This window comes from Saimiri boliviensis, chromosome 1, assembly GCF_048565385.1.
Source record: "Saimiri boliviensis isolate mSaiBol1 chromosome 1, mSaiBol1.pri, whole genome shotgun sequence".
Classification (NCBI taxonomy): domain Eukaryota; kingdom Metazoa; phylum Chordata; class Mammalia; order Primates; family Cebidae; genus Saimiri; species Saimiri boliviensis.
In genome coordinates this window covers 82427402-82452345 of record NC_133449.1, presented here as the reverse complement: position 1 = coordinate 82452345, position 24944 = coordinate 82427402, and the positions used below count along the sequence as shown (strand labels likewise).

Genomic DNA, 24944 nt, shown 5'->3' with positions numbered 1-24944 from the left:
TTGGCCTCCTGACCTCAAGTGATACACCTATCTTGGCCTCCCAAAGTGTGAGCCAATGTGTCCAGCCGAAACTACAAAGTTTTTGAATGCTAAATTTCTAATTAACCACCTTTCAAAACTTAAGTTTACACAGCTACATTCTTGGTTTTTCTAGGTTAAAAAAAAAACAAAAACATCATCAGTAAATGACACTTTATTTCTACCTTTCCAATCTTGCACTATATTTCTATTTCTTTACTTATTGCATTAGCAAATAGAAATAGAGACAAGAGATATCCTTATTTTGTTGTACTCTAACAGAATGACATTTAATGTTTCACCATTAATGCATGTTTACTGTAATTTTCTGATAGGTACCATCTATCAGGCTAAGTTCCCTTTCATTTCTATTTAACGTCTGAAATGGGTGCTGAACTTTAATCCAGTATTATAATTTATTTATTTATTTATTTATTTATTTTGAAGACAGAGTCTCCCTCTGTTGCCCAGGCTCAGGAACAGTGCCATGATCATAGCTTACTGCAGCCTTGAACTTGTAAGCTCAAGCAATCCTTCTTAGTCTCCCAAGTAGTAGGAACTACAGATGTGCACCACCATGCCCAGCTAACTTTTTTTTTTTAACTTCGTAAAATACAATTTCTTTTTTATTTCATTTTATATTGTTCATTGCTAATTTTACAAATATGTTTTTATTCACCTGTGTTCTTCATCTTTCTAAATAAATTTATTTGCTCTAATAGCCTTTTTTTTTCTTTTTAGATTTTTTTTCACTTTTTTTTTATTGCATTTTAGGTTTTGGGGTACATGTGAAGAACATGCAAGATTGTTGCATAGGTACACACATGGCAGTGTGGTTTGCTGCCTTCCTTCCCCTCATCTGTATCTGTCATTTCTCCCAATGCTATCTCTTCCCACTTCCCCGCCCCCCGTTCCTCCCCCATTTCCCCCCAGCGGACCCCAATGTGTAGTACTCTCCTCCCTGTGTCCATGTGTTCTCATTGTTCAACACCCACCTATGAGTGAGAACATGCAGTGTTTGATTTTCTGCTCTTGTGTCAGTTTGCTGAGAATGATGGTTTCCACCAACCCAAATGCCCATTGATGATAGACTGGATAGGGAAAATGTGGTACATATACACCATGGAATATTACGCAACCATCAAAAACGATGAGTTTGCGTCCTTTGTAGGGACATGGATGAACCAGCTAACTTTTAAAGAAATGTTTTGTTTTGTTTTTTTGTGATAGAGTCTCATTCTGTCACCTAGGCTGGAGTGCAGTGGTGCAACCTCCACTCACCGCAACCTCTGCCTCCTAGGTTCAAGTAATTCTTCTGCCTCACCCTCCTGAGTAACTGGGATTACAGATGTGCGCCATCATGCCTGGCTAATTTTTGGATTTTTAGTAGAGACGGGGTTTCACCATGTTGGCCAGGCTGATCTCAAACTCCTGAACTCAAGTGAGCCACCCACCTCAGCCTCCCAAATTGCCAGGATTACAGGCATGAGCCACCGTGCTCAGCCTAAAAAAATGTTTTAGCTTCTCTATGTTGCTCAGGCTTCCCTCAAATTCCTAGCCTCAAGTGATCCTTCTGCCTCAGCCTTCTGGCTAGCTAGGATTTCAGGCACAAGCCACAGCACACCTGGCATACTCAATTTTTCCCACATCTATTCCCATCTGATCTTTGTCTATTAATATGTTAATATAGTGAGTTACACTGTTACATCATTCTTAAAGTCCTAGATTATATACTCTCTCAGCTCCACCCTATAACATAACTATTCCCTTTTATTTGTACATTACTGTCACAGGTCTTCCAGTAATTGGTCTTTTTTACTCCCAGTTTCTCACTAGATTCTAAGTTCCTTGACAAGGGGCACCATATCTTCTTATTCATGTTTTTATTTCTAAAACTCAGCATATTTCCTAACACAAATACTGTCTGAATAAATAAAAATAAGAGTAAACAAAGACAAAGCATAGTAGTTTTTTAAACCACTGCTTTCTGCTGAAAGTTATCAGCTGACATTCTCCAAGCTAAAAACACAGTTGGCAGCCTGGTACTCTATTGGAATAGGTACTCTCACTAAGGTGTGTCTCAACACCTATGCAACAATCCTGCAAGATCTGCACATGTACCCCAGAACTTAAAAGTAAAATAAAAAAAAAGAGAAGAAAACAAACAAACAATCAGTTGAATAATAGAGTCCTAAAGTACAGTTTGTGATCTGTAGAACAAGGAAGAATATTAGTAAGGCAGGCTAAATCTGACCTGTCACTGATTTGTGCTTACTGCAAGATAAACAGTAAAAATATCAGAAGAGCCCAAGGCAAATGAGAGTTTAAATGGTAAAGTGAGTCTCTCAAGTAAAAGCATCAACCAGAACTAGAGACTTATAAAAACAAGTAGGCTATATTGTAGAAATCAGTTCACATGTCATGGCAAACAAAGACAAACAGCAGCACCATCAAGAAGTCAAGGAAAACTAAAGGAAAAATCCTGTTTTATTTAGGCAATCAACTCTGCTATCTTTGTCTTTTTTTCTTTTTTCTTGTCTGGTATCTTTTTTAGTCAGTAGTTAAACAAATACTCACTGACCTACTGTACTGGCCATATCACTTAATGCTCGGTCTAGTCAAGCTATCATTGTGGAGGAAAGTAATTGGGAGAACTGAGTAAGAACAACACCAGTAACAAAAAATTAAGTTATATTTACAGTAATATAAATTTCATTTGCAATCACTTTCAGTAAATATCTTTCCTCTCTAGACTTCTTCTATCTTTTCTTTTTTTGAGACAGAGTTTCGCTCTTGTTACCCAGGCTGCAGTGCAATGGCACGATCTCGGCTCACCACAACCTCCGCCTCCTGGGTTCAGGCAATTCTCCTGCCTCAGCCTCCTGAGTAGCTGGGATTACAGGCATGCGCCACCATGCTCAGCTAATTTTTTGTATTTTTAGTAGAGACGAGGTTTCACCATGTTGACCAGGATGGTCTCGATCTCTTGACCTCGTGATCCACCCGCCTCGGCCTCCCAAAATGCTGGGATTACAGGCGTGAGCCACTGCGCCCAGCCATATTTCTATTTTCTTTATTCTACATTTGAAACCCTTATATACTTCTCACCTAAGACTGTCTCCTAATTATACATTGACCACATTTAGACCTAGAAACACTTTAGAGATACCTGGTTTCACCATAAATCAGAAAACCAAAGTTCAAACTAGTAATCTGTCTATGATCCTAGAACTCTTTTACTCTCTTTTATTTTTCCTCTTATAGGATCATTCAAGAAAACAAAGAAAAGACTGACTTTAAAAAAAAAAAAAAAGGTTTTGGCAATGTTTTTCCTAAAATCCAAGTGTACATCATATATCACTGTTTTACTCTATTGTTTGAGCATATTCCAATTCGGTTTTTACAGTGGGTAATCAAACTAAAGATGATTAATTTCCTTCCCTCCTCCAGTTCACTGTGGTGATATTTTATTATAAACCTGGGTATTTAAATCTAACAATAAGTACTTCAGAAAAAAATTTTTTTTTAAAGATGGGTCTTGCTCTGTTGCACAGGCTGGAGTGCCGTGGCATGATCTCAAACTCAATGCCACCTCCGCCTCCTGGGTTCAAGCAATTTGTCTGCCTCAGCCTCCCAAGTAGCTGGGATTACAGGAGTCCACCACCACACCTGGCTAATTTTTGTATTTTTAGGAGGGACAGAGTTTCACCATGTAGATCAGGCTCGTCTCGAACTCCTGGCTTTAAGTGATCCTCCCACTTTGGGCTCCCAAAGTGCTGGGATAACCGGCATAAGCCACCCTGCCCAGCCTAAGAAAATTTTATTATTAGAACTAAAAATGGACATAAATTTTAAAGCTATATTATTTGTAGTGCAGGCTCATTACTGCATGACAATATACAATTTGGATTATACTAATTTGGATTATCCAAATACATAATTTGGATTATATCATACTTTAGATATATACTATTCTAATGAACACATGGTGGTATCATTCCTTTAATACATTTTGTAATGTAAATCCTATCTTTGTCCCTGACACAATGTTATCAAGTTTCTGCTTCCTTTAAAGTGATTTTTTAAAAATAAAGTATTAATGTTTCTTCTTAAATTTTGTGTCTAACATTCCTCACATATTATCTTGAAATTTATTCAGTTGTCAGGAAATTCTATAGTCTTTGAAGAAAGCTCTTTAAAGAATTAGCAAGTTTTCAGAATTTAGAATTTTGGTTTAATCAAAATGTTTTAAGAATTTTTTGGAAAAAAATTGATGTTTTATATTAAGTTTTTTTTAGACTTTGTGAAAGACTATTTTTAACAAAATAATTCTAGGTATAAAAGGAAGGAATAATATAGTTATATACTAATGATATCAGATGAAATTTTAGAAATCTGAGGAAAAATGAAAAACACAATTTAAATACTTGACAGAAAAGTACTTCGACACCTAAAATTAACCTAACATTCAACGGGGATCGTAAAGACAGGGAAATAAAAATTTTCTATATCCCTTCACAAAACTGTGCTGCTTTGTGTCTATAAATCTATAAAATGAGTATATGGGATATGAAGGGATTTCTGTGCTCTGGTTTGACTCTAGGAAAACCAATAGAATAGTGGAGTTCTTGAATAGGCTTAATACCTAGGCTCTGCAAGCCTCTATCTGCAAATTCTCCACTGCACCTATTTGAGAGTTATTTTAGTATGAAAACAGAACTGAAAAGTTCCTATTTCTTTATCATCATCAGACAATATATTATAGTCTATTGTTATAAACTTTCTGTACTTAGAGCCCAGGATAACCATTAAGCATTCTTGGCATGGATCTAGAAAGCAATAAACTTCCCATTATAAGGCTTAGGTTTCTCATTTGATGCATGCCCGATTTAAGTAAGGGTCATACTGACATATGTTAGGATCACGGAAAACAGGCCCTTTCACCCTAAGGATGTGATTTCTTTATGTGAGAGGTACTATCCTCAAGTCAAACTACCAAAAAAGTCCTAAGCTCCTGGGCTGGCAACAACAGCCCACACTCGCAATCCCACCACTTTGGGAGGCCAAAGTAGGAGGATTGTTTAAGCCTAGAAGTTCAAGACCAGCCTGGACAACATAGTGAATCCCATCTCAACAAAAAAATAAAAATAAAAAATTGAGGCAGGAGAATCACTTGAGCCCAGGAGTTCCAGGCTGCAGTGAGCTGTGATTATACCATTACACTCTCTGGTATAATCACCTGGTGACAGAGCAAGACTCTGCAAAAAAAAAAAAAAAAGGAAGGAAGGCAGGCCAGACTTAAGCTCCACCTCCATGAAAACCAGTTGAATCTTTAAGGATAATTTATAGAAAATTATGTAAATCAAGATAATTGGTAGCTTCAGGAAAAATAATACCTGGCTTTGCAGTAAATATTATATAGGTATAATAATATAAATACTGATGACTGATTTAAATAAACCTGTGATAAATATATTAGAAGGTCAGGGTAAGAAGAAATACAGGAGCATAAAAAAGATAAAATCTTATCTACCACTATCAGGAAGTCAATAGGTAATGTCTAAAAGGAATAAACCAAGAACTACCAGAAAAAACATATTATCACTATATATGGGGCTAAATAACGAAGAAATTGCTTTTTAAAAGTTTAAAAAGTTGTCACTCTGGAGAAGTGAACTGAGATGTAAGCAAAAATACAGCAAAGAATTTTTTATTGTCACTGTGAACCTTTTGGTATTAATTAATCTTTTAACCACATAAAACATTTTTTAAGTGTTTTTGTTGCTTCATGAAACCTATTTCATTTACTTCTAGAGAAAAATATTAATAATTGTGTTGGATTGTTACTTAGCTGAAGCACATTTAATAAAGCCATATCTGCCCAGAATTCAATGCCAGGAATTCAGAGTCATAAGACATTTGTAAGACTAAGCATAAACAATAAGATTAAAAAATAATAAAATAAAAAAACTAAGCATAAACAATAAGATAAAAAAATTTTTTGCTATAAAAAAAGAATGCATCCTATATAAAGACAAAAAAAAAGTCTCACTCCTGTGTGTGTGTGTGTGTGTGTGTGTGTGTGTGTGTGTGTTTTGGTCAGCTTCCTCAGGTTGAATCCTGTATTCTAATAGTTTTAATATCATAAAAATCACTGTACAGCAATTTAAACAAATAGTATAGTATGACCCCAGATTTCTCTAAAAAGAAAATGTAGTCTATCAAACATACCAAATATTCTGCCTTTCATTTTGTTTAATACTTAAAATGCAAAACAAAAATTAATTCAAAATAAATGATCACAATTAATAGAGTTTTGATCAGGCTCTCTTTGAAAGCACACCATACCACTTTTTTTTTTTTTTTTTTTTTTGTAAAGAATGTATCCTTGGAAAGGCTAAAGATAGGCCGTTTTCTAAAATACAAGATGAGCTATTAAACCATATACATGTAGCATGTGAAATGTGGGCAAATACCTTTCATATCATACAAAGCTATTTCCAAGGCAACACAATTTCAAGTCAACCATCTTCCTTTATAAGATGAAAAGTAAAAATAAAATTGAAAGAGTAACAAATAGCCTAGCAATATAGCTCAAATCTGTCCAACCAGGAGTTAAATGCAACATGGCAGTAAAAGAGGGCCTCAAGCAACTTCACATTTATAAATGACCTACTTATGACAAGTTGCATTAATTTCAATTAAAATAATAAACAGACAGTAGTATGATCAACCATTGTATATAACAATTTGTAAATCAGGAAAAAGTTAAAGTTAACTGTTTTGCAACACTAATACTCTAAGATTTGGTCCTTGTATGACCAAGGATTATATCTTTACTTATTCATTGACAAACATATATAAGAAACAGAAATCTGATAGCTTTAATGGCTCTATTCTCTTCTCCTCCAGACTGTAAACCTGTTGTATGTCCTCTTGGACCATCTGTTCTGTGTTGGTGCTTAACTGATGGTGGTTAAGCACCATCAGTGCTTTTGCCTAATGGGCTCATGTTTTTGATCATGGTACTGTAATTTAAAACTATGCTTGTAGAGTGGTCTTTTAAAATTTTTGAGATAATTTATACGGTAACATAACTATATAATATTTGCATGTCACTATGACACATCTGAAATAACTAATTTATGTATCTAACTTTAAATGTGCATAAATCTGAATGTTTGCTTTATAAAAAATAATTAACTGGGTAAATAGCACTACCATTAAGGGTTATCCAAGTAGTAAGATATTTCAGGAAAACTAGTGGCTTTAAGGGAAAAATGTCTTGGCTAGGGAGATGGCTCATACCCATAATCCCATCACTTTGGGAGGCTGAGGCCAGAGAATCGTTTGAGAACAGCCTGTACAACATAGCAAGACTCCATGCCTACAAAAAAATGTTTTTAATTAGCTGGGCATAGTGGTGTGTGCCTGTAGTCCTAGCTACACAGGAGGCTAAGGCAGGAAGATCACTTGAGGCCAGGAGTTAGAAGCTGTAGTGAACTATGATCTTACCATTGCATTCCAGCCTGGGTGACAGAGCAAGATTCTGTATCTATCTATCTATCTGTCTATCTATCTATCTATCTATCTATACATATGTGTGTGTGTGTGTGTGTAACATGTATGTATTCCTTCAACTTAATTTCTCCTGCTCTCATAAATTCAATCACTTTGCATGATAGCCAATAATGAATCTAATATTAATCTAATAATCCTATCTACAGAATATTTTCACATATATTAACTATTTTGATCTTCACACTGACTGAACAGTCATTCTTGGAGAGGTATATGACATATAATCATCATTCAGAGATTACAGACACAGCCTTTCATATTTTTATTATCATAATTTTATACACAGTAAATAACCTTTTCAAAAGTTGGAAAATCTATGACATCTTCTAGCTAGCCCAAGATTAACCTAGCAGTAAAGCATGATAGTCGCTGATTTAACAAAGAGAAGCAATGCTTTAATTAAAAAACTGCAAATGGACACAAAATAATTAAAAAACAGTACTATACATATGCTTTACTTCTGTTTTATCCAAATTGAATAAAATGCCTGAAACTACCCTTTATTTCTTAGAATAAGTCAACATTAGCACTTCAAATATTAAGTTAGCAGTTTTTAAAATTTTGGTCTCAGAACCCCCTTTTACTCTTAAAAATTATTGCAGACTCCCAAAGAGCTTTTGTTTATGTGGGTCATATCTATATATATTTACTATATTAAAATTTGAAAGAGAATTTTAAAAAATATTAATTCACTTAAACATAAGTGTTTGTTAGCATAAAGAACATTTTTATAACTTTTTCAAAACATAACATTTTAGTGGGAAATAACATTCTTTCACATCTTTGTAAATCTCGTTAGTGTCTGGCTTAATAGAATACAGCTGTCTTCTTAAACCTACTTCTGCAGTGTGTTGTGATACACTGTTCTGCTTTAAGTATAAGAAATCTGACTTCACACAAGTATGAACTTAGAAAAGAATATTTGATTGTCATATTCATACAATTATTGATATTCTTCTTTGATATTACCAAAATTCAGTAGGAGTTATTTCTTCAAGGTTAAATGCAATGTGGAATCTGAAACTCCATCAATGAACTTTTATTACTATGTTTTACATTAAAAATCCATTGTCTACCTGCCACGTTGAATGGATCTTTTTACTACGTATGCGTAACTTCTTAACGTGCATCGGTCATTTAGAAATGATTGGTTCTCTGAGTTATACAGATCTTCCAAATGTTGGCACATTTTATTTCTATAGAAAAAAACCACTCATTGATATCACCTCCAATCTCATCAGAAAAGTCTTTAAATATTGAGAAGCTGTCAAGCTCATGTTTTCTACAAATCAGATTTCATCACTGACAGCAAATACAATCAGTTGTTTTCTCTGAGTGACAGGCTCACTTTATTCTAATTTCTGAGGAAATGTCTGCCCAGTACTCAAGTATTAACAACCACAGTTTGTCTGTCATTCTTTCAAATAAAAATGGTATTCCAAAAAACAGGGACTACTTCAACCTTGCAACTCAAAAAATCATGATTACTTTTTCTTGAGATAATCATCACACTTTGTTATGCAGGAACATTACATATGGTTCCCATATGTTTAAAAAGTTACCCATAGAATGTTAAAAAAGTTGAAGGGTCAAGACCCAACAAAATAACTTTTACTGCTTCATCAAGGACATTTTTAAGTGAAACTGGGTTTATTTATATATATATCTTACAACTGTATAATGAGAAGAATACAATGATTGTCCATATAATTTGGTACAACTCCTTGATTCATACTAAAATATCAGCAGTTTTGCCCATCTTTGCTTGTGGACCATCAGTACTTTACCAACACAAGCCAAAAAAAAAGGCAAGTAACATCTTAGCATTGTTATGAAAATAATTCTGACCTGACAGACAACCTTGAAGGAATCTCTGGGCTAGCAGGGGTCTGATCTTACTTTAAGAACTACTGTATCAGGCAAATCAATTTCTGTTCTTGGTATAGAGACCTGGGGACTTAATATTATGCTAATCCAGAACTTACCTGGTTGCCAACCTCATGACCAGTAACTGAAACAAAAAAAGATTGTTTATCGATTCAATGGACAGCACTGATCTGTGATGGAACATTTACCCATTGCCTTAATTAATATTGGGTCACAGAAGTTGGTTTTGTTTTAATCAGTATTCTAGAGTAACATTTGCTCCAGATCTGCTTAGGCCTAGAGACTCAAGGAATTCCAAAGTGAGCTGATATACAGTCAGTTATTTCCCTTGATCAGTAACAGACTTACCTACTATGCCTTTCATTCCCATACCATCAATTCAGTATAGTAAGGCCTCTTAATCTGTACACCCCTCCTAAGGTAATTTAAATAGTTCACTTGATCAATTATGGATGACAAGTATCATTTTCATTTTTGAGAAGAAAGCTCTTAAAAATGAGGAACAAAAACAAAGAACAATCTCTTCTAATTAATGAATTAAATTTAGTCATAGAAAGTTAAGTGAGTGGTTTTCAAATCTGGTAAGAAAATCTTCTTTCCAATCAACAATTTCTCTAATATTTTTTTAAAAGTCCCCATACAGGACAACTCTAAGTATATGAATTCCTGTTAGAGAGAGTAGAGTAAGATTACCATAATATTGGTTTGTCCTTTTCGGTTACCAGAAAAATGGTCCAAAAGGATCAATGCTAACTCCATTATAAACCCACCAATCAAAGGCAAAATAATAGATACCTATTAAAAAAGCACTGCTAAAACCAAAAATTAAATTAGAAATGTAATAAAAAGTAAAATAGAAGACAAAAAATAGCCACACACATTCAAGATGTGATGAACCAAGTTAGAGGGAAGGTGCACATACAGAAAGGTAAGGAATTATTAATAGACAAGTTTAAAAAACTTGCAGTCATGGTCTACAAATGGTCCAAGAGAAATAAACTGTTTTGGTGATCTCCAATTTAACAAAATAGTCTTTAAAAGGCAAAGGAATAAATAACCTAAGATTTTTAAATATTGTATTGTACTATTCCTCAACTTGGTTCCTCCACTAAGGCTAGTCTCCTCACCATTTCCCAAATCATACATGCAGTATGCTTTTCCCCCAAAATACTTCCTTGGCCTAAAATACCCTCCCCACTCCTCATGGATAACTATCCAAGTTCAGTCACCTTTCAAGGTTTAAATCAAATCTAACTTCCACCACAGATAGGTTTCCCTGACTAACCATAACTCCAGAGGCCAAACAACTTCTAGACATCCCTAATCTACTCCAGTTCACATATCGGCACAACTCTCTCTCTCAGCACACTCTTGTTCTCTCTCAAAAGAAACATGAAATCCATGCAGATGTAAGAAATGAAAAGAAAATGAAAATGAAAGAAAAGGAAAAAAAAAAAAGCAAGCTAATAACCAGAAATTTGTTTTCAAATACCTGCTTGGGATCATTCGCTATTAACTACAGGTTTGTCTTAGTCAGTATACACATTCAGTACTATGTTTCAGGGGTCTCCAACCCCTGGGCTGAGGACTAGGACAGGTCCCTGGCCTGTTAGGAACCAGTCTACACAGCAGCAGGAAGTGAACAGTGGACAGGCAAGCATAATCTCCTAGGAGCGTAAAAACCCTATGTGAATTGCCCTGGAGGGATCTAGGTTACCCACTCTTTATGAGAATCTAATGCCCTCCACCCTGGTCCATGCAAAAAACTGTCTTCCATGAAACTGGTCCCTGGTGCCAAAAAGGTTGGGGGCTGCTGCTACACTTAATACTTAAGTTAAAAAAAAAAAAGATACAAATTCTGAATCATTACCTGTACACTATATTTACAAAGGTGGAAATAAGGATTTGGAAAAAATTAAGTTAACATTCAAATATGAGAAAACTCAACCCATTTTCCCTGATTATTCAAGTTAACTGGGATTTTACTGTAGTTCACCCTTTTTAAACCAATCCTGGTAAAAATTAAGTGGGTGTTTTGTCTTTCCATTGGTATTTCCCTGTAAATTCTCATCCTCCACTACTTTGTAATAACTCAGTTTTTAAGGACTAGTGACCGGGCATGGTCGCCCACACCTGTAATCCCAACACTTGGGATTACTGAGGCAGATCAATTGAGGTCAAGAGTTTGAGAGCAGCCTGGCCAACATGGAAAACTCTATCTCTACTAAAAATATTAAAAAATAATTAGCCGGGTGTGGTGGTGCGCACCTTAATCCCAGTTACTCATGAGGCTTCCGCATGGGAATTGCTTGATCCCAGGAGGCAGAGGCTAAAGTGAGCTGTGATCGAACCACTGTACTCCAGCTTGGGTGACAGAGAAAGACCCTGTCTCAGAAAAAAAAATATCAAGGACTAGTATCCAATGCCTAAAACTAAACCAAATTCCTTGGTCCTCCACCACCCAGAGAAAGGAGACATTAACAATTACGTTATCATTAATAATGTGAAGTTGAACTTTTTTTCTGGCCTTCACTATGAAAGTCAGTCACATTAAGAATACAGGCCAGGTACAGTGGCTAATGCCTGTAACCCCAGGACTCTGGGAGACCAAGGCAAGAAGACTGCTTGAGCCCAGGAGTTCAATACCAGCCTGGGAAACAAACAAAGTAAGACCTCATCTCTACAAAAAAAAAAAAAAAATTAATTAGCCAGTCATGACGACACACACCTGTAGTACCAGCTATTCAGGAAGCTGAGGTGGGAGGATCGTCTGAGACGAGGAGGTCAAGGATGCAGTGAGCTGAGATCATGCCACTACATTCCAGCCTGGGCAACAGAGTAAGACCCTGTCTCCAAAAAAAAAAAAAAAAAAAAAAAAAAATATACTATCTAAAAATTTTCCTGAAGGATTACTGAGATATTTCACAAAGTTTGATTTTTAAGGATTACGTTAATATAAAAAGTTATGGGCCGGGCACGGTGGCTCATGCCTGTAATTCTAGCACTTTGGGAGGGCAAGGTGGATGGATCACTTGAGGTCAGGAGTTCAAGACCAGCTTGGTCAACATGGTGAAATGCCGTCTCTACTAAAAATACAAAAATTAGACAGTCGTGATGACAGGCACCTGTAATCCTGCTATTCAGGAAGCTGACACAGAAGAACTGCTTTAACCCAGGAGATGGAGGTGGCAGTGAGCCAATATACCACTGCACTCCAGCCTGGGCAACAGAGCAAGACTCTGTCTCAAAAAATATATGTAAATAAAATAAAAAGAAATAAAAGTTATAAATAATTACCTTATTTTTCCTTCCCCACTATTACATTATTCCTTAATATTTCTATTGCCCAGCTTTCTAGTTTCATTTTTTTTTTTTTTTTTTTTTTTTTTTGAGACGGAGTCTCACTCTGTCACCCAGGCTGGAGTGCAGTGGCATGATTCCAGCTCACTGCAACCTCCACCTCCCAGGTTCAAGCAATTCTCCTGCCTCAGCCTCCCGAGTAGCTGGGATTACAGGTACCTACCACCATACCTGGCTGATTTTTGTATTTTTAGTAGAGATGGGGTTTCACCATGTTTGCCTGGCTGGTCCCGAACTCCTAACCTCAAGTGATTGACCTGCTTCAGCCTCCCAAAGTGCTAAGATTACAGGTATGAGCCACCACGCCTGGCCCCAGCTTTCTACTTTAATTCAAAATACTAACTTCTGCCTCTAGTGTTAAATCAAGATATCAGTTTCATAAAAAAAATAAGGAAGAAAGTTCTATCTCAACTCTACTTATCTTCGTTTTATTCTACTTTATCCACCCATTAGTATTGTCTAACCTTGGTCCTAATCACTATTCAGAACTGCACCCTCCAAAATCTCAAATTCTGAAAATCTACTCTGACTCTGACCTCCTATCTTTTCGCCCTCTCTCACGCCCTCTCTTCTAACCTACACTTCCTTCCTTCTTATTACAACTCTCAGAGGTGTCTGAACCAGAGCAACTCCATCCTAAATAGGTGCTAGGTAAAATAAAAGCTAAGACCTGCTGGGCTTCATTCCCAGCCAGTCAGGCATTCTAACTCACAGGATGAGATGGGAGGTTGGTACAAGATACAGGTCATAAAGACCTGGCTGACAAAACAGATTGCAGTAAAGAAGTTGACCAGAACTCACCAAAATCAAGATGCTGACTAGAGTGTCCTCTGTTTGTCCTCACTGCTACACTTCTACCAGCACCATGACAGTTTACAAATGCCATGGCAATAGCAGAAAGTTACCCTATCTGGTCTAAAAAAGGGAGGTATAAATAATCCACCCCTTGTTTGGCATATAATCAAGAAATAACCACAAAAATGGGCAACGGCAGCCGTCAGGACTGCTCTGCTTGTGGAATAATCATACTTATATTCCTCTACTCTCTTAATAAATTTGCTTTTACTTTATAGACTTGCCCAAGATCCAAGAACCCCCTCTTGGGGTCCGGATCCGGACCCCCTTCCAGTAACACAACCTTTAATCGATAAGCTTCCTCCTGATATTTGCTTTCTTCTTCACTTTAATGCTTGCACATTATTCAACTATTCAGCTAAGAATCTACGGTATGTTTCAGAATCATCGAATTCTGAATTCAGTTTCTGAGCAGCTAAGCATTACTAGTTACTCAACCATGCTCACTGGCTAAACTACAAATGTGTAGTTTCCAAATCTCAAAAAGCCATCGACCCTGCATGACAATACTTGTATTCATCTTTAACTGACACCTTTTGTGATTTCCTCTTAGCAGCCTTGTAAAATGTTTCTACTTTTCTCAAACCTCCTAATTCCTCCACCGTTATTTACATCTTCGTGCCTCTTTTTCATGTTATTTTCTTTGCTTAAAATGTCCTTCCTCCCACTATCCCACTGCTTATGACTTCTGTTCAGTCTGATTTCTCCTACTGAGCTCTCATGTCCAGCTCAAACATTATATCCTTCAAGAAGCCTTTCCTCCATGTAAATCATCACTTCCCTTTCTGTGCCAACACTGTCTCAAGAACATAATTCCACATCATGGCACAAATACCACACTGCAATTTGTTTACATTTACCTCCCCCTTATCGTGGGCAAAGCATCTTATTCCTAGCATCTAACAGTTTGTTACACAGTAAGCATTTAGAAACTATTCCCGAATTAACTGATCTTTGAATGAACTATCCCTGCACCCCTCTCACTGAGTATTACATTTAGATCCTGACAAGAGAGAGCTCTGCCCTGAGTCCCACTCTGGTCCTCCTTAGCCCACATGTTTCCACTGGAAGAGAAGTCCATGTAAACAAGGAGATGTGCCTATATGTCTCTCCACTTTTTTTTTTTTTTTTTTTTTTAAGAGAGAGTCTCACTATTATCGAAGCTGGAGTGCAGTGGTGCAATCTCAGCTCACTGCAACATCTGCCTCCCAGATTCAACCGATTCTCCTGCCTCTGCCTTTCGAGTAGCTGGGATTACAGACGCCTGCCACCATGCCTGGCTAATTTTTGTATTTTTAGCAGAGACCGGTTTCACTATATTGGCCAGGCTGGTCTTGAACTCCTGACCTCAAGTGATCTGTCTGCCTTGGCCTCCCAAGGTGCTGGGATTACAGGCGTGAGCCACACCCAGCCTACCTCCCCACTTTTAAATGACACTCCAGGTACCCGGAACTCTGCAATTTATTGCCCAAACACTTCTAACTCAATTTTGGGGCCCACATAGCCTCTTTCCTAGATCTGTCCTTAGAATAGACTGTGCCACACTTGTGTACACCCTTAGGCCAAGGAGTAGTTGTTTGAGGGAGTACAAGAGCTTGGACTTTGTGCATGCATGCAGGGTATTCAAGGAATGTACATGAGATCTCTTCGTAGTGCCAAAAAGAGCCACGGATGGTGGGAGGAGGTTGGGGTTAAGCATATTCTGCTGCAAAATGGTGTATTTATGAATTCTAAATTCCACGGACCTTAATTTGAATCTTCCTTTTAATTCATTATGAAGGTGTATTTATCAAGCGAAAAGACTAAAATATATTTAATGATTTGTTGGCCTGGTTTATAAACTTTAAATATTTAGGCCTATTGTGGTAAATGAATGCTTCTCCAGGATCTTACAAATTTTAGGGTCAGATCTCCTCTCAGAGTGAAGTTAATGAGTTTTATCAGCCTATTTTTATTAATTATTAAACTAGGCTAGCTAGGCACAGTGGCTCACGCCTGTAATCTCTGCACTTTAGGAGGCTGAGACGGTGGATCGCTTGAGCCCATGACATTGAGACCATTCTGGGCAACATGTCAAAACTCTGCCTCTACAAAAAAAAAAAAAAAAAAAAAAAAAGCAAAGGAAAATTAGCTGGGCATAGTAGTAGTCCTAGCTACTCAGGAGGCTGAGGTGAGAAGATTGCTTGAGCCCAGGAGGCAGAGGTTATAGTGAGCCAAGATTGTGCCACTGCATTCCAGCCTGGGCAATAGAGACTTTGTCTCAAAAAAAAAAAAAAAAATTATTAAACTAGCAAAATAAGTCTAAGAAGGCATAGGAATAGAATCAGAAATAAAGAGAACATTTAAAGTAATTTTCCTGTTTCTTTAACTAGTTAAATATTAAACGATTGATTCAGGATTGAAATTCTCAAGTCCCTGTTTTTGTTTTTGCCGTCGTCCTACCGCTCTGACTCTCTAAAAGCAGGAGTTTACTAACTAATAAATTATTATACGGATGTCCCAATACCAAGTATAATCTCTAATACTATTTCTAAATATTGAAAAGTTCATGCCTAGAATTTTATCAAACTGTTTCATGGATCCTAAAAGAGTATCAACTGGTGTCCTTTTGAAAGAACTGGTCCTCCTTTCCATTTATCCTGTGAGAACTAGTTTCCCATAATATATATTAAGAGAAAATTTTCAGTTAAAAATACTCTCAGGTAGAACAACTAGTTCAATTGTTCTTCTCTAGGTTCTCATCATTTCTGTAGTTTAAATCTGAGTCATAATGATAATGAGGGAATCATAATGGACTTTTCTTGAAGACAGTTTAATACAAAGCTGTGGACAAAAAAAATTCAACATGGCTCAGGCACAATGGCTCACACCTGTAACCCCAGCATTTTGAGAGGCCAAGGCGGGCAGATCACTGAGGTCAGGAGTTCAAGAACAGCCTGGCCAAAATGGCAAAACCTTGTCTCTACTAAAAATACAAAAATTAGCCGGTCATGGCAGTGGGCACCTGTAATCCCAAATACTTGGGAGGCTGAGGCAGGAGAATTGGTTGAACCCAGTAGGTGAAGGTTGCAGTGAGCCGAGATCACACCACTGCACTCCTGCATGGGTGACAGAATAATACTCTGTCTCAAAAAAAAAAAAAAAAAAAGAACTTAACATGTTGAACAGGAAAGTCACTGGAAACCAAAGTGAAAGCACTGTATATTCTAATACTCTAAAATACCATGGGTCATGACATCTTGTTTTTATCACCTTGCCTCAAGGGAGATATAACATACACAGGAAAAATATCCAATAAAGGTAATTTAAAAAAATAAGGGGGCAGAAAGAGAACAAAAGAAAAGGAGAAACAGGAGACAAACTAAAAAATAAACTACATTCTACAGTACTAAAACTAGAAGGTATTCTCAAAATTTTGAAAATAAATAAAATTATAGGATCTCTTCACTTATTCCTTCAACATTTTCTGAAAACTTATGACATGCCAACTTTTATGCTAGGTGCTGGTGATACATGCTAAGTACTAGGTTAGGTGCTAGTAATATGCTAAGACAAAACATCCAGCCCCTAAACAGTAATAATGCAGAGCAGTAGCTACTCAGGTGAAGGTATTTCAGAACCATAAGGAAAAAAACAACTCTGCCAAGGGACTTCACAAGGTATTAAAGGAAGAGCAAGAATTGGCTAGTCAAAGAAAAGGGAAATGACAGTCTAGAGCAGGAGTCCCTCACCTCTGGGCCACGGATTGGGTCCACAGCCTATTAGGAAATGGGGGCCACAGAGCAGCAGGTTAGTGGTGGACAGGCAAGCATTACTGCCTGAGCTCTACCTCCTGTCAGATCAGCAACAGCATTAGATTCTCACAGAACCACAAACCTTATTATGAAATGTGCATGCAAGGGATCTAGGTTGCACACTCCTCTTAAGAATCTAATGGCTGATGATCTGAGATGGAACAGTTTCATCCTGAAACTCCCCTCGCTCCTGGTCCATGGAAAAATTGTCTTCCATGAAACCAGTCCCTGGTGCCAAAAAGTTGGGAGACTGCTTGTCTAGAGAAAAATAATTCTAATGATAATGATATAAATAAAACAATAAAGATGAGCTAACATTTATTGGACACTTTCTATATGTTGAGCCTTGTACACAAATTATTCTGTTTAATTTTCATAATAATCCTGTGATTCTCTTTTTATCTCATTTATAAATTAAGTAACTTACTAAACATTGTACAGTTATATAGAGGTGACACTAACAGAGATCATACAAAACTAAGCTGTAGGCCAGGCGTGGTGGCTCACGCCTGTAATCCTAGCCACTTTGGGAGCCTGAGATGGGAGGATCACTTGAGCCCAGGAATTCAAGACCAGCCTAGGCAAAAAAGTAAGACCCGATCTCTACAAAAAGTTTTTTAAAAATTAGCCAGGTGCAGTAGCACATGCCTGCAGTCTCAGCTGCTTGGGAAGCTGAGGTGGGAGGACTGCTTGAGCCCAGGAGTTCAAGGTTGCAGTGGGCTGCGACCATGCCATTGCAGTACAGCCTGGGTCACAGCATGAGATCCTATCTCAGAAATCAAAACAAAGGAACAAAAAAATTAAGCTGTGAATTATCATGACTTACTTAAGGAACCATAAGTAGGTAGATACACTATAGCACAGGATAATAATAATGACAGCAATCAGCACTGGGGATATAATGGGTCAACAAAACAGAAAATAGACCTATCTGTCCCTGCCTTAGTAAAGATTACGTCTAATCCTTTCATACCAGGAAGGAAACATTATCTCCCATCTTATAAATGTAGGAACTGTGTAATTTGGAGATGTTAAGTTCACACACCAATAAGCAACACAGCTGGAAATGAACCCAAGTCTGTCTAACATTAAGGCCCAAATTCATTCCACTTTACTACACATGGCTCTATTATTCAACCATTCAACGGAAATATATCAAGAACCTACTGTATGTCAAGCACTGTCCTTGGGATACAGAGGTTAAAGGTAGACTCCCTAGCTTCAGGAATCTCACATGCTAGTCAGCAGAGTCAAGCAAAGAGTCAGGCTGGTTCACACCTGTAATCCCAGCACTTTGGGAGACTAAGGTAGGTGTATTGCCTGAGATCAGCCTGGGCAACATAGTAAAACTATATCTCTACAAAAAATACAAAAATTAGTCAGGTGTGGTAGCACGTGCCTGTGGTCCCAGCTACTTGGGAAGCTAAGATAGGAGGATAACTTGAACCCTGGAGGTTAAAAGGTGAAGGCTGCAGTGAGCAGTGATCATGCCACTGCACTCCAGACTGGGCAACAGAGTAAGACACTGTCTCAAACACACACACACACACACACACACACACACACAAAACAGTAGATGACTTCTAAAGTCCCTTCAAACCCAAGATTCTAGAGGAAAAGAAAGGCCATAACAAGTACATCACCATTACCAAGTGTTCCAAGTATAGATTTCTGTAACTATCTAATGGGGTTGGGGTTGAATTACAAATAATAATTCCAAATATTGTTCTGACACTTTTAACAACTTTCTCAGTCTGAAAACCCTAAGACATTCATATTTTCACCTGTTTAGGTAACTGCACATTTTTAAAATTTTAGGATTATGAAATTAATTACAATGTCACAAATTCTTTGAAAACTCACAGTAAGTAATATTAAAAACTGGCTACAGAACTAAATGCCATCTCAAACAGGAAAATAATTATTCCTACTTTACTGTCACCAAATCCTACAACTGGTAACTAGCAATAAAGAAATAAGATTTCGACCCATTGAAGCAGGAAAATGCCCTGCAGTGTACAGAAGAGCTGGCCCATCATTCCAGATCTCTAAATAGCTTCCCTCTTCCTTCTCATTAGTTAAAGAGGACTGATGCCATGTTACAAGTTCTTAAAGAGATTATTTGATTCAAGAAGGTACTCAATGAAATTTAGGATTCATCTCTGAATATAGCAAATCTCAAGTCAGCAAACAGATTCCAAAATTGTGAGGCAGAATCAGTAAACAGTGTCATGAAGAAGACAGCTCTTCAGTTTTAGGGTCTGGGTGCAAAAACAGCAACACCAGAGTCATTCAATTAATCCATTTTCTTAGTCTTAATCAATACTTTATATGAAAAAACTTAAATAATAAAGTTCCTATAACAAAAGTATATGTCACATCTAAAAACAATAATGTAAGACTAGCAGAGCAAAATGTAATTAAAAGTATATCAACAGCCAGGCATGGTATGCGTTCCTGTCATCCCAGCTACTCAGGAGGCTAGGGTGGGAGGATGGCCTGAGCCCAGGAGTTTGAGGCCACAGTGCACTGTGATCATTCCAGCCTGGGCAACATGGCGAGATCCTGTCTTGAAAAAAAAAAAAAAATTATACAAACATATTCTACTGGTGACCAGAGACCCAATTTGCCCTCCTCCCTGAAACAAGTGGGGGAAAAAAAGGGCCATATACATAAAACATTTTTCAAGACATTGGACTGAGGCAACAAAAGACAGTGATCCCCAATAGATGGGATGGGAAACAAGCATGAATCCAACAACTGCTTCAGCATTATAGCCTTGAAAGAGTTTCCAGGCCACAGAACAGGAAGAGGGGAATCCAGGCAGAGCACAATGGTCTGAGTTGAGGAGACAGAACTGTGTCTGGAGACAGCAAGGTGGCTCAAGTACACAGGGCAGAGTACTTAAGAGAAATGCACAGTGAGAAAGATCTGCAGAGGGTATCCCTCAAGTCTGAGTACTTATCAGAATATAAGTGTGAGGAAACTACCCAAAGATCGTGAAAAAAACCATCAAAAAGATTGAGAGTGAACACCACCAAGTCAGTTCTGTTCCCACCGGCTAGAGTATTCGGAAGAGTTTTGCCTCAGTAGTGTGACAAAGCAGTACTGCCTAACAAAACTTAAAAGCATGTCCCTAAAAGATCAAACTGTTTTCAGGTAACTTAATGCATGCTAGAACAAAGCTCAAGATTTTTGTATTTAATGGTATACAAAAATATCCAGCACCAAACAAGCTAAAATTTCAAATGTCTAGTGTCAGACAAAAAAAAATTAGGCATGCAAAAGCAGGAAAACAAAATCCATAATGGAGAGAAATACCAATCAACCAAAACCAACCCCAAAATGACACAGACAGAATTAGTAGACATAGACATTAAGCCAATTATAACTGTACTCCCTATGTTCAAGAAGCTAAAGAAAAGACAAAGCACGAAAAACACAGACGTGGAAGATATAAGACAATTTCTACAGATGAAGCTATAATATCTGGACTGAAAAATATGGTGGGTGAGATTAAGAGCAGATTAAACATTACAGAAAAAAAGATCAATAAACTTGGAGACATCACAACAAACTATCCAAAATGAAACAAAGAAGACTGAAAGAAAATTGCATTAAACATCAATAAATTTATCAAGCTGACTAACATCATATATGTAATTGGACTTCCAAGAGGGTGAAGAGGTCAAATATATACAAATACATTTGTAGGAATAATGAACTAAACTTTTCTAAACTTGATCAAAACTGCAAGTCCACAGATCCAAGACACTCATCGAATTCCAAGCACAAGAAACATGGAAAATATATAGTTTCATTTACAAAGGGTTCTTGCTCACAAATTCTGGAACTAAATGTACTGTAGAAATTAGACTAAGCCTAACTTTTACATTAACTAGGTACAGAGTTATAACTGACACTTTAGACCGCAGTACATTAAAGTATACATTAACCTAAGTAAAGTGCTTAACAGAAATCCTAATGACTTCAAAATTAGCAAAACATAGCTTTTAAAACAATGTATGTTTTGTTGCCCTATCAGTTAAATAATTTGTTAAATTTGTGTTGATCTTATTTTAGCAAATTATTCAAACAAAGCAAAAAGTACACTTCTCTTTTTTCTTAATTTTCTTTTCCTTTAATTTATATAGGTCATTCAGAATAGAATTAGGACACTGAAAAAAAAATCTAAAGAAACTGGGAGGTGGAACTGAAAATACAGAAGCAGATTTGAGGTTTGGAAAGGAGCTAGTCCTCATGAAAAACAGCAACCTGGCAACCACTACTTTGGAATACCATCATTTTTCAAAATATACATATTTTTTAAGCATAAAACTGCATTTGAAGTGGAAACAAGCTAATGTGTTTGTTTTTAGCACCTCAGCTACATACTTAGGATGCAAAAAAAAAATCTAAATTTTTTTGGAAAAAGAATCATTCAAATAAAAACCATTAAAGTGGAAAACTAAAGTAATATATTTCCCTATTTTTGTGAACACACATATTTTTTAGCACACAAATTCAAAATTTTCAGTCTAAAAATAAGCACGTAAAGAGACATAGGGGAACAAGTTCTGACTATCTACTGTAATGGCTGCCCTTCCTGTCATGTAGGTTCCCCAAAATAGAAGTCAGTTTACTATCCTACCATTTTGCTTAGAAAATAGTCAGATATTTTGAGGATAAAAAATAACTCCATGTCACAGTTGACAAAAATAAATGTATTGACCCTGGAAATAATGTCCATGCTCTTTTTTTCTTTCTTAAGGAAAAAATAAACATATATATTTAGATAACATATGTATTTCTATGGGTGCCAATGAAAATAAAACACTGGTTGAAAATGTATAGTAGTATAAGACTTCCCTATAGGATCAACACGTACATGAAAAACAGCTCACAAATCTCTTTGAGCACATAGACAAGTTAACACCAGAGCAATTTTTTATAGATTTGACTTCTACCCTCTTAAACATAAAAATCTAAAACAATAAAATACAAAATTGATAAGGTTATCAGAGAAGAATGGTAGACTTATTCTCTGGTAACAACTATTTATTAATAACACACTAATTTCCCATACATATTAAAGAATGTCTTCAAATCAAAAGTTCCAAACTACCTCTTCTAATCAGATTATATTCAAGAGAAATAAGTGTAAGTACACATTATTTTGAGCACAACTGAAAAATTCAGTTTGACGAACTATATTAGTATACTGAGAATGCACATATGCTACAATATTTGCAATTAGATAAAAACTGAGTTTTAATTTTACTGATCCAGCTACCAATACACTTTCACTATTCAATTCCCATCTCAAAAGCATACTTTCCTACTTAGTACAAACCCAATACTATAAACACAAAAGACAAAGATTTGCCTAATAAGTCATTATCTAATTGTTATCAAGACTTGTTACTTACCTTTCAAAACCTGTAAGAATACCTTAAAATGATCCCTAAAATATTAAGCAACCTGATAATTCACACAATAAATCATCTCATCAAGCTTTAGTTATTAGACATTTAAATTACTTACTACAGGGAGAATCCTCATCAATCAGAACTGTTTGAAATTTTCTCTTCTGAAATCTGTTATTACTTAACCAGTTTCAAAATCTGAGCCATTTATTTCTAGATATAAAGGTTAATAAGAAACATTTCTGCATCAAATGCACACAACTTCACAGTAAAGTCTTTTTTCCTCTTAGGAAACCAGATTCTCATTCTCTCTCTTATTTTACCAAATTATCAAAGAAGACACAATGTGGCTTGGATTTCGGTACTGAAGACAAGTGACGATACATGGTTGACAGAATGAAAAGCTAAAGTTTCACAATTTTAACATGTAGAATTTCTAGGTTGTGATAATGGGCTGAGCGCATAATATTAGCATTCCTTTCAAGATCCGATTCTTAAACGACCTGAATTTTTCTGGCCAATAAACCAAATTAGGGGCTTAAAACATCGTGTCTCAAAGTTCACCCTATGCTATTTCTCAAAGAAAACAAGTCACCTAGGAAAGAAGGAAGAACTTACATTTGGAGCATGACCTGGTTCAAGAATACCCCATCCACCAAAGCCACATATTCATCAAGGTTGGTCCCATTTCCTGCAGCCAGAGGTCCAAACGTTTTAACCTAGAACAGAAGGATCACCACGACATGAACGCCCACCTCCATCTCTGCAGCCACAAATAACGCAGCAACATATACAATAAAGGACACTCCACTTACCCAAGTGACCAAGGGGCTGGTCATGAACTGCTCCAGAAGAGGAGTAAAAATTTCGTTCTCCATTTTACAGAGTATGTATTTGAAAAAAAGGAACTACCACAAAAATACGCCTAGGGAATAGGTCACTAAACGTGGAAGTAAGTAGAAATCAATGAAAATCCATTTCGGCAAGGGAGGAAAATCCCATCGTGCAGGAGGGGGAAACTCTCCCTCCTCAAAAAACACCCCAGAGGGAAACGAGACGAAATCCCAAGAAGTGGCTTCGACGACGGCCACCACGAGCAGCAGCCTGCCCTGGAAATGTCTGTACCGGGCGAGGAGGGGCAGAGAAAAGGCATCTGGAGGAGGAGGAAGGGAAAGGGGGCTGGAGCCCAAGACAAAAAGCCCGTCAAGGTTGTCCAGCCCCTGGAGGAGCCAGACCAGCGAAACTGCCCCCAATGAATTAATCCCAACGTGGGCTAAATGAAATACGTTAGACAGAGACCACGTTTAATGATTCCGAGGCGCCGCCAGACTGGACCTCGGCGTTCCGACCTCTACACGTTACACCCACCGATGGGCATGGAGCCGCTTTCGACCCGCGGAGCCTCCACTGCCCGCAGCCCCTCAGCACCAACAGGCAGGGCTCGCCCCTTCCCCCAGAGCAGACACCATCCCTCCGCCGCCCTCAAGCCTCGTCTCCAGCCCCCTTCCCCTCCCGGGGGTGGGGGCTCGAATGTGTGTCCCTAACCCCCCAGCTTCCTAAGCCCTGCCAGCCTTTTCAGCGCGTCCCTGGGAATCCCTGGCACAAAATCTCCGCCGCGCTCCAGCTTTCTCCGCCCTCTATGGAGGAGCCGGAGTAACGGCCTCAGAACCGCAGTGCCGCATCACACCCCACCCCTCGCCTCCCGCCAGCGCCGCGGATCCGCCGTCAAAGGGAGCGGGCTGCTCCCTCCGCGCCGATATCCTTCCGCCGACTCCCCGCCCCTCCCGCGCAGCTGCCTCTGGATTGTGGGAGAAGAAAACCGCTGCATGAGCGCGCTCCCGAGCGAGCGCGCCCCCCGCCTAGCCCCGCCGCCGCCCAGATCTTGACGGCAGGCGCGGGCGCGGGCGCGGTGGCGGACGCGCGCTCCCTGCAGCTGCTGCGGAGGCGCCCGCTCCTCTCCTGAGCCCAGGACCGTTGCCAGGGCCTGGGGGGAGGGGACAGGGAAGGCAGAGCAAGGGGTCTG

General features: G+C 37.9%; 1 protein-coding gene across 10 annotated transcripts in view; it reads right to left on the bottom strand.

Annotated features, from left to right (window-relative positions):
• CCDC88A (coiled-coil domain containing 88A) overlaps positions 1-24613 on the bottom strand; it is a 122578-nt gene extending 97965 nt beyond the window's left edge. For 7 of the 10 annotated variants that reach the window (XM_010333587.3, XM_074399966.1, XM_074399959.1 and 4 more), the window contains exons 1-2: positions 23737-24612; positions 23540-23640 (exon numbers count right to left, since the gene is read on the bottom strand). In XM_010333587.3, the coding sequence (XP_010331889.1) occupies positions 23540-23640; positions 23737-23799 (164 nt within the window). In that variant the 5' untranslated portion in view covers positions 23800-24612. Of the gene's footprint in view, positions 1-9584; positions 9611-23539; positions 23641-23736 lie in introns of those variants that run through there. The other 3 variants (XM_010333586.2, XM_074399985.1, XM_074399949.1) reach the window with 3 other exon arrangements.
• Between the last annotated feature and the right edge of the window lie 331 nt (positions 24614-24944).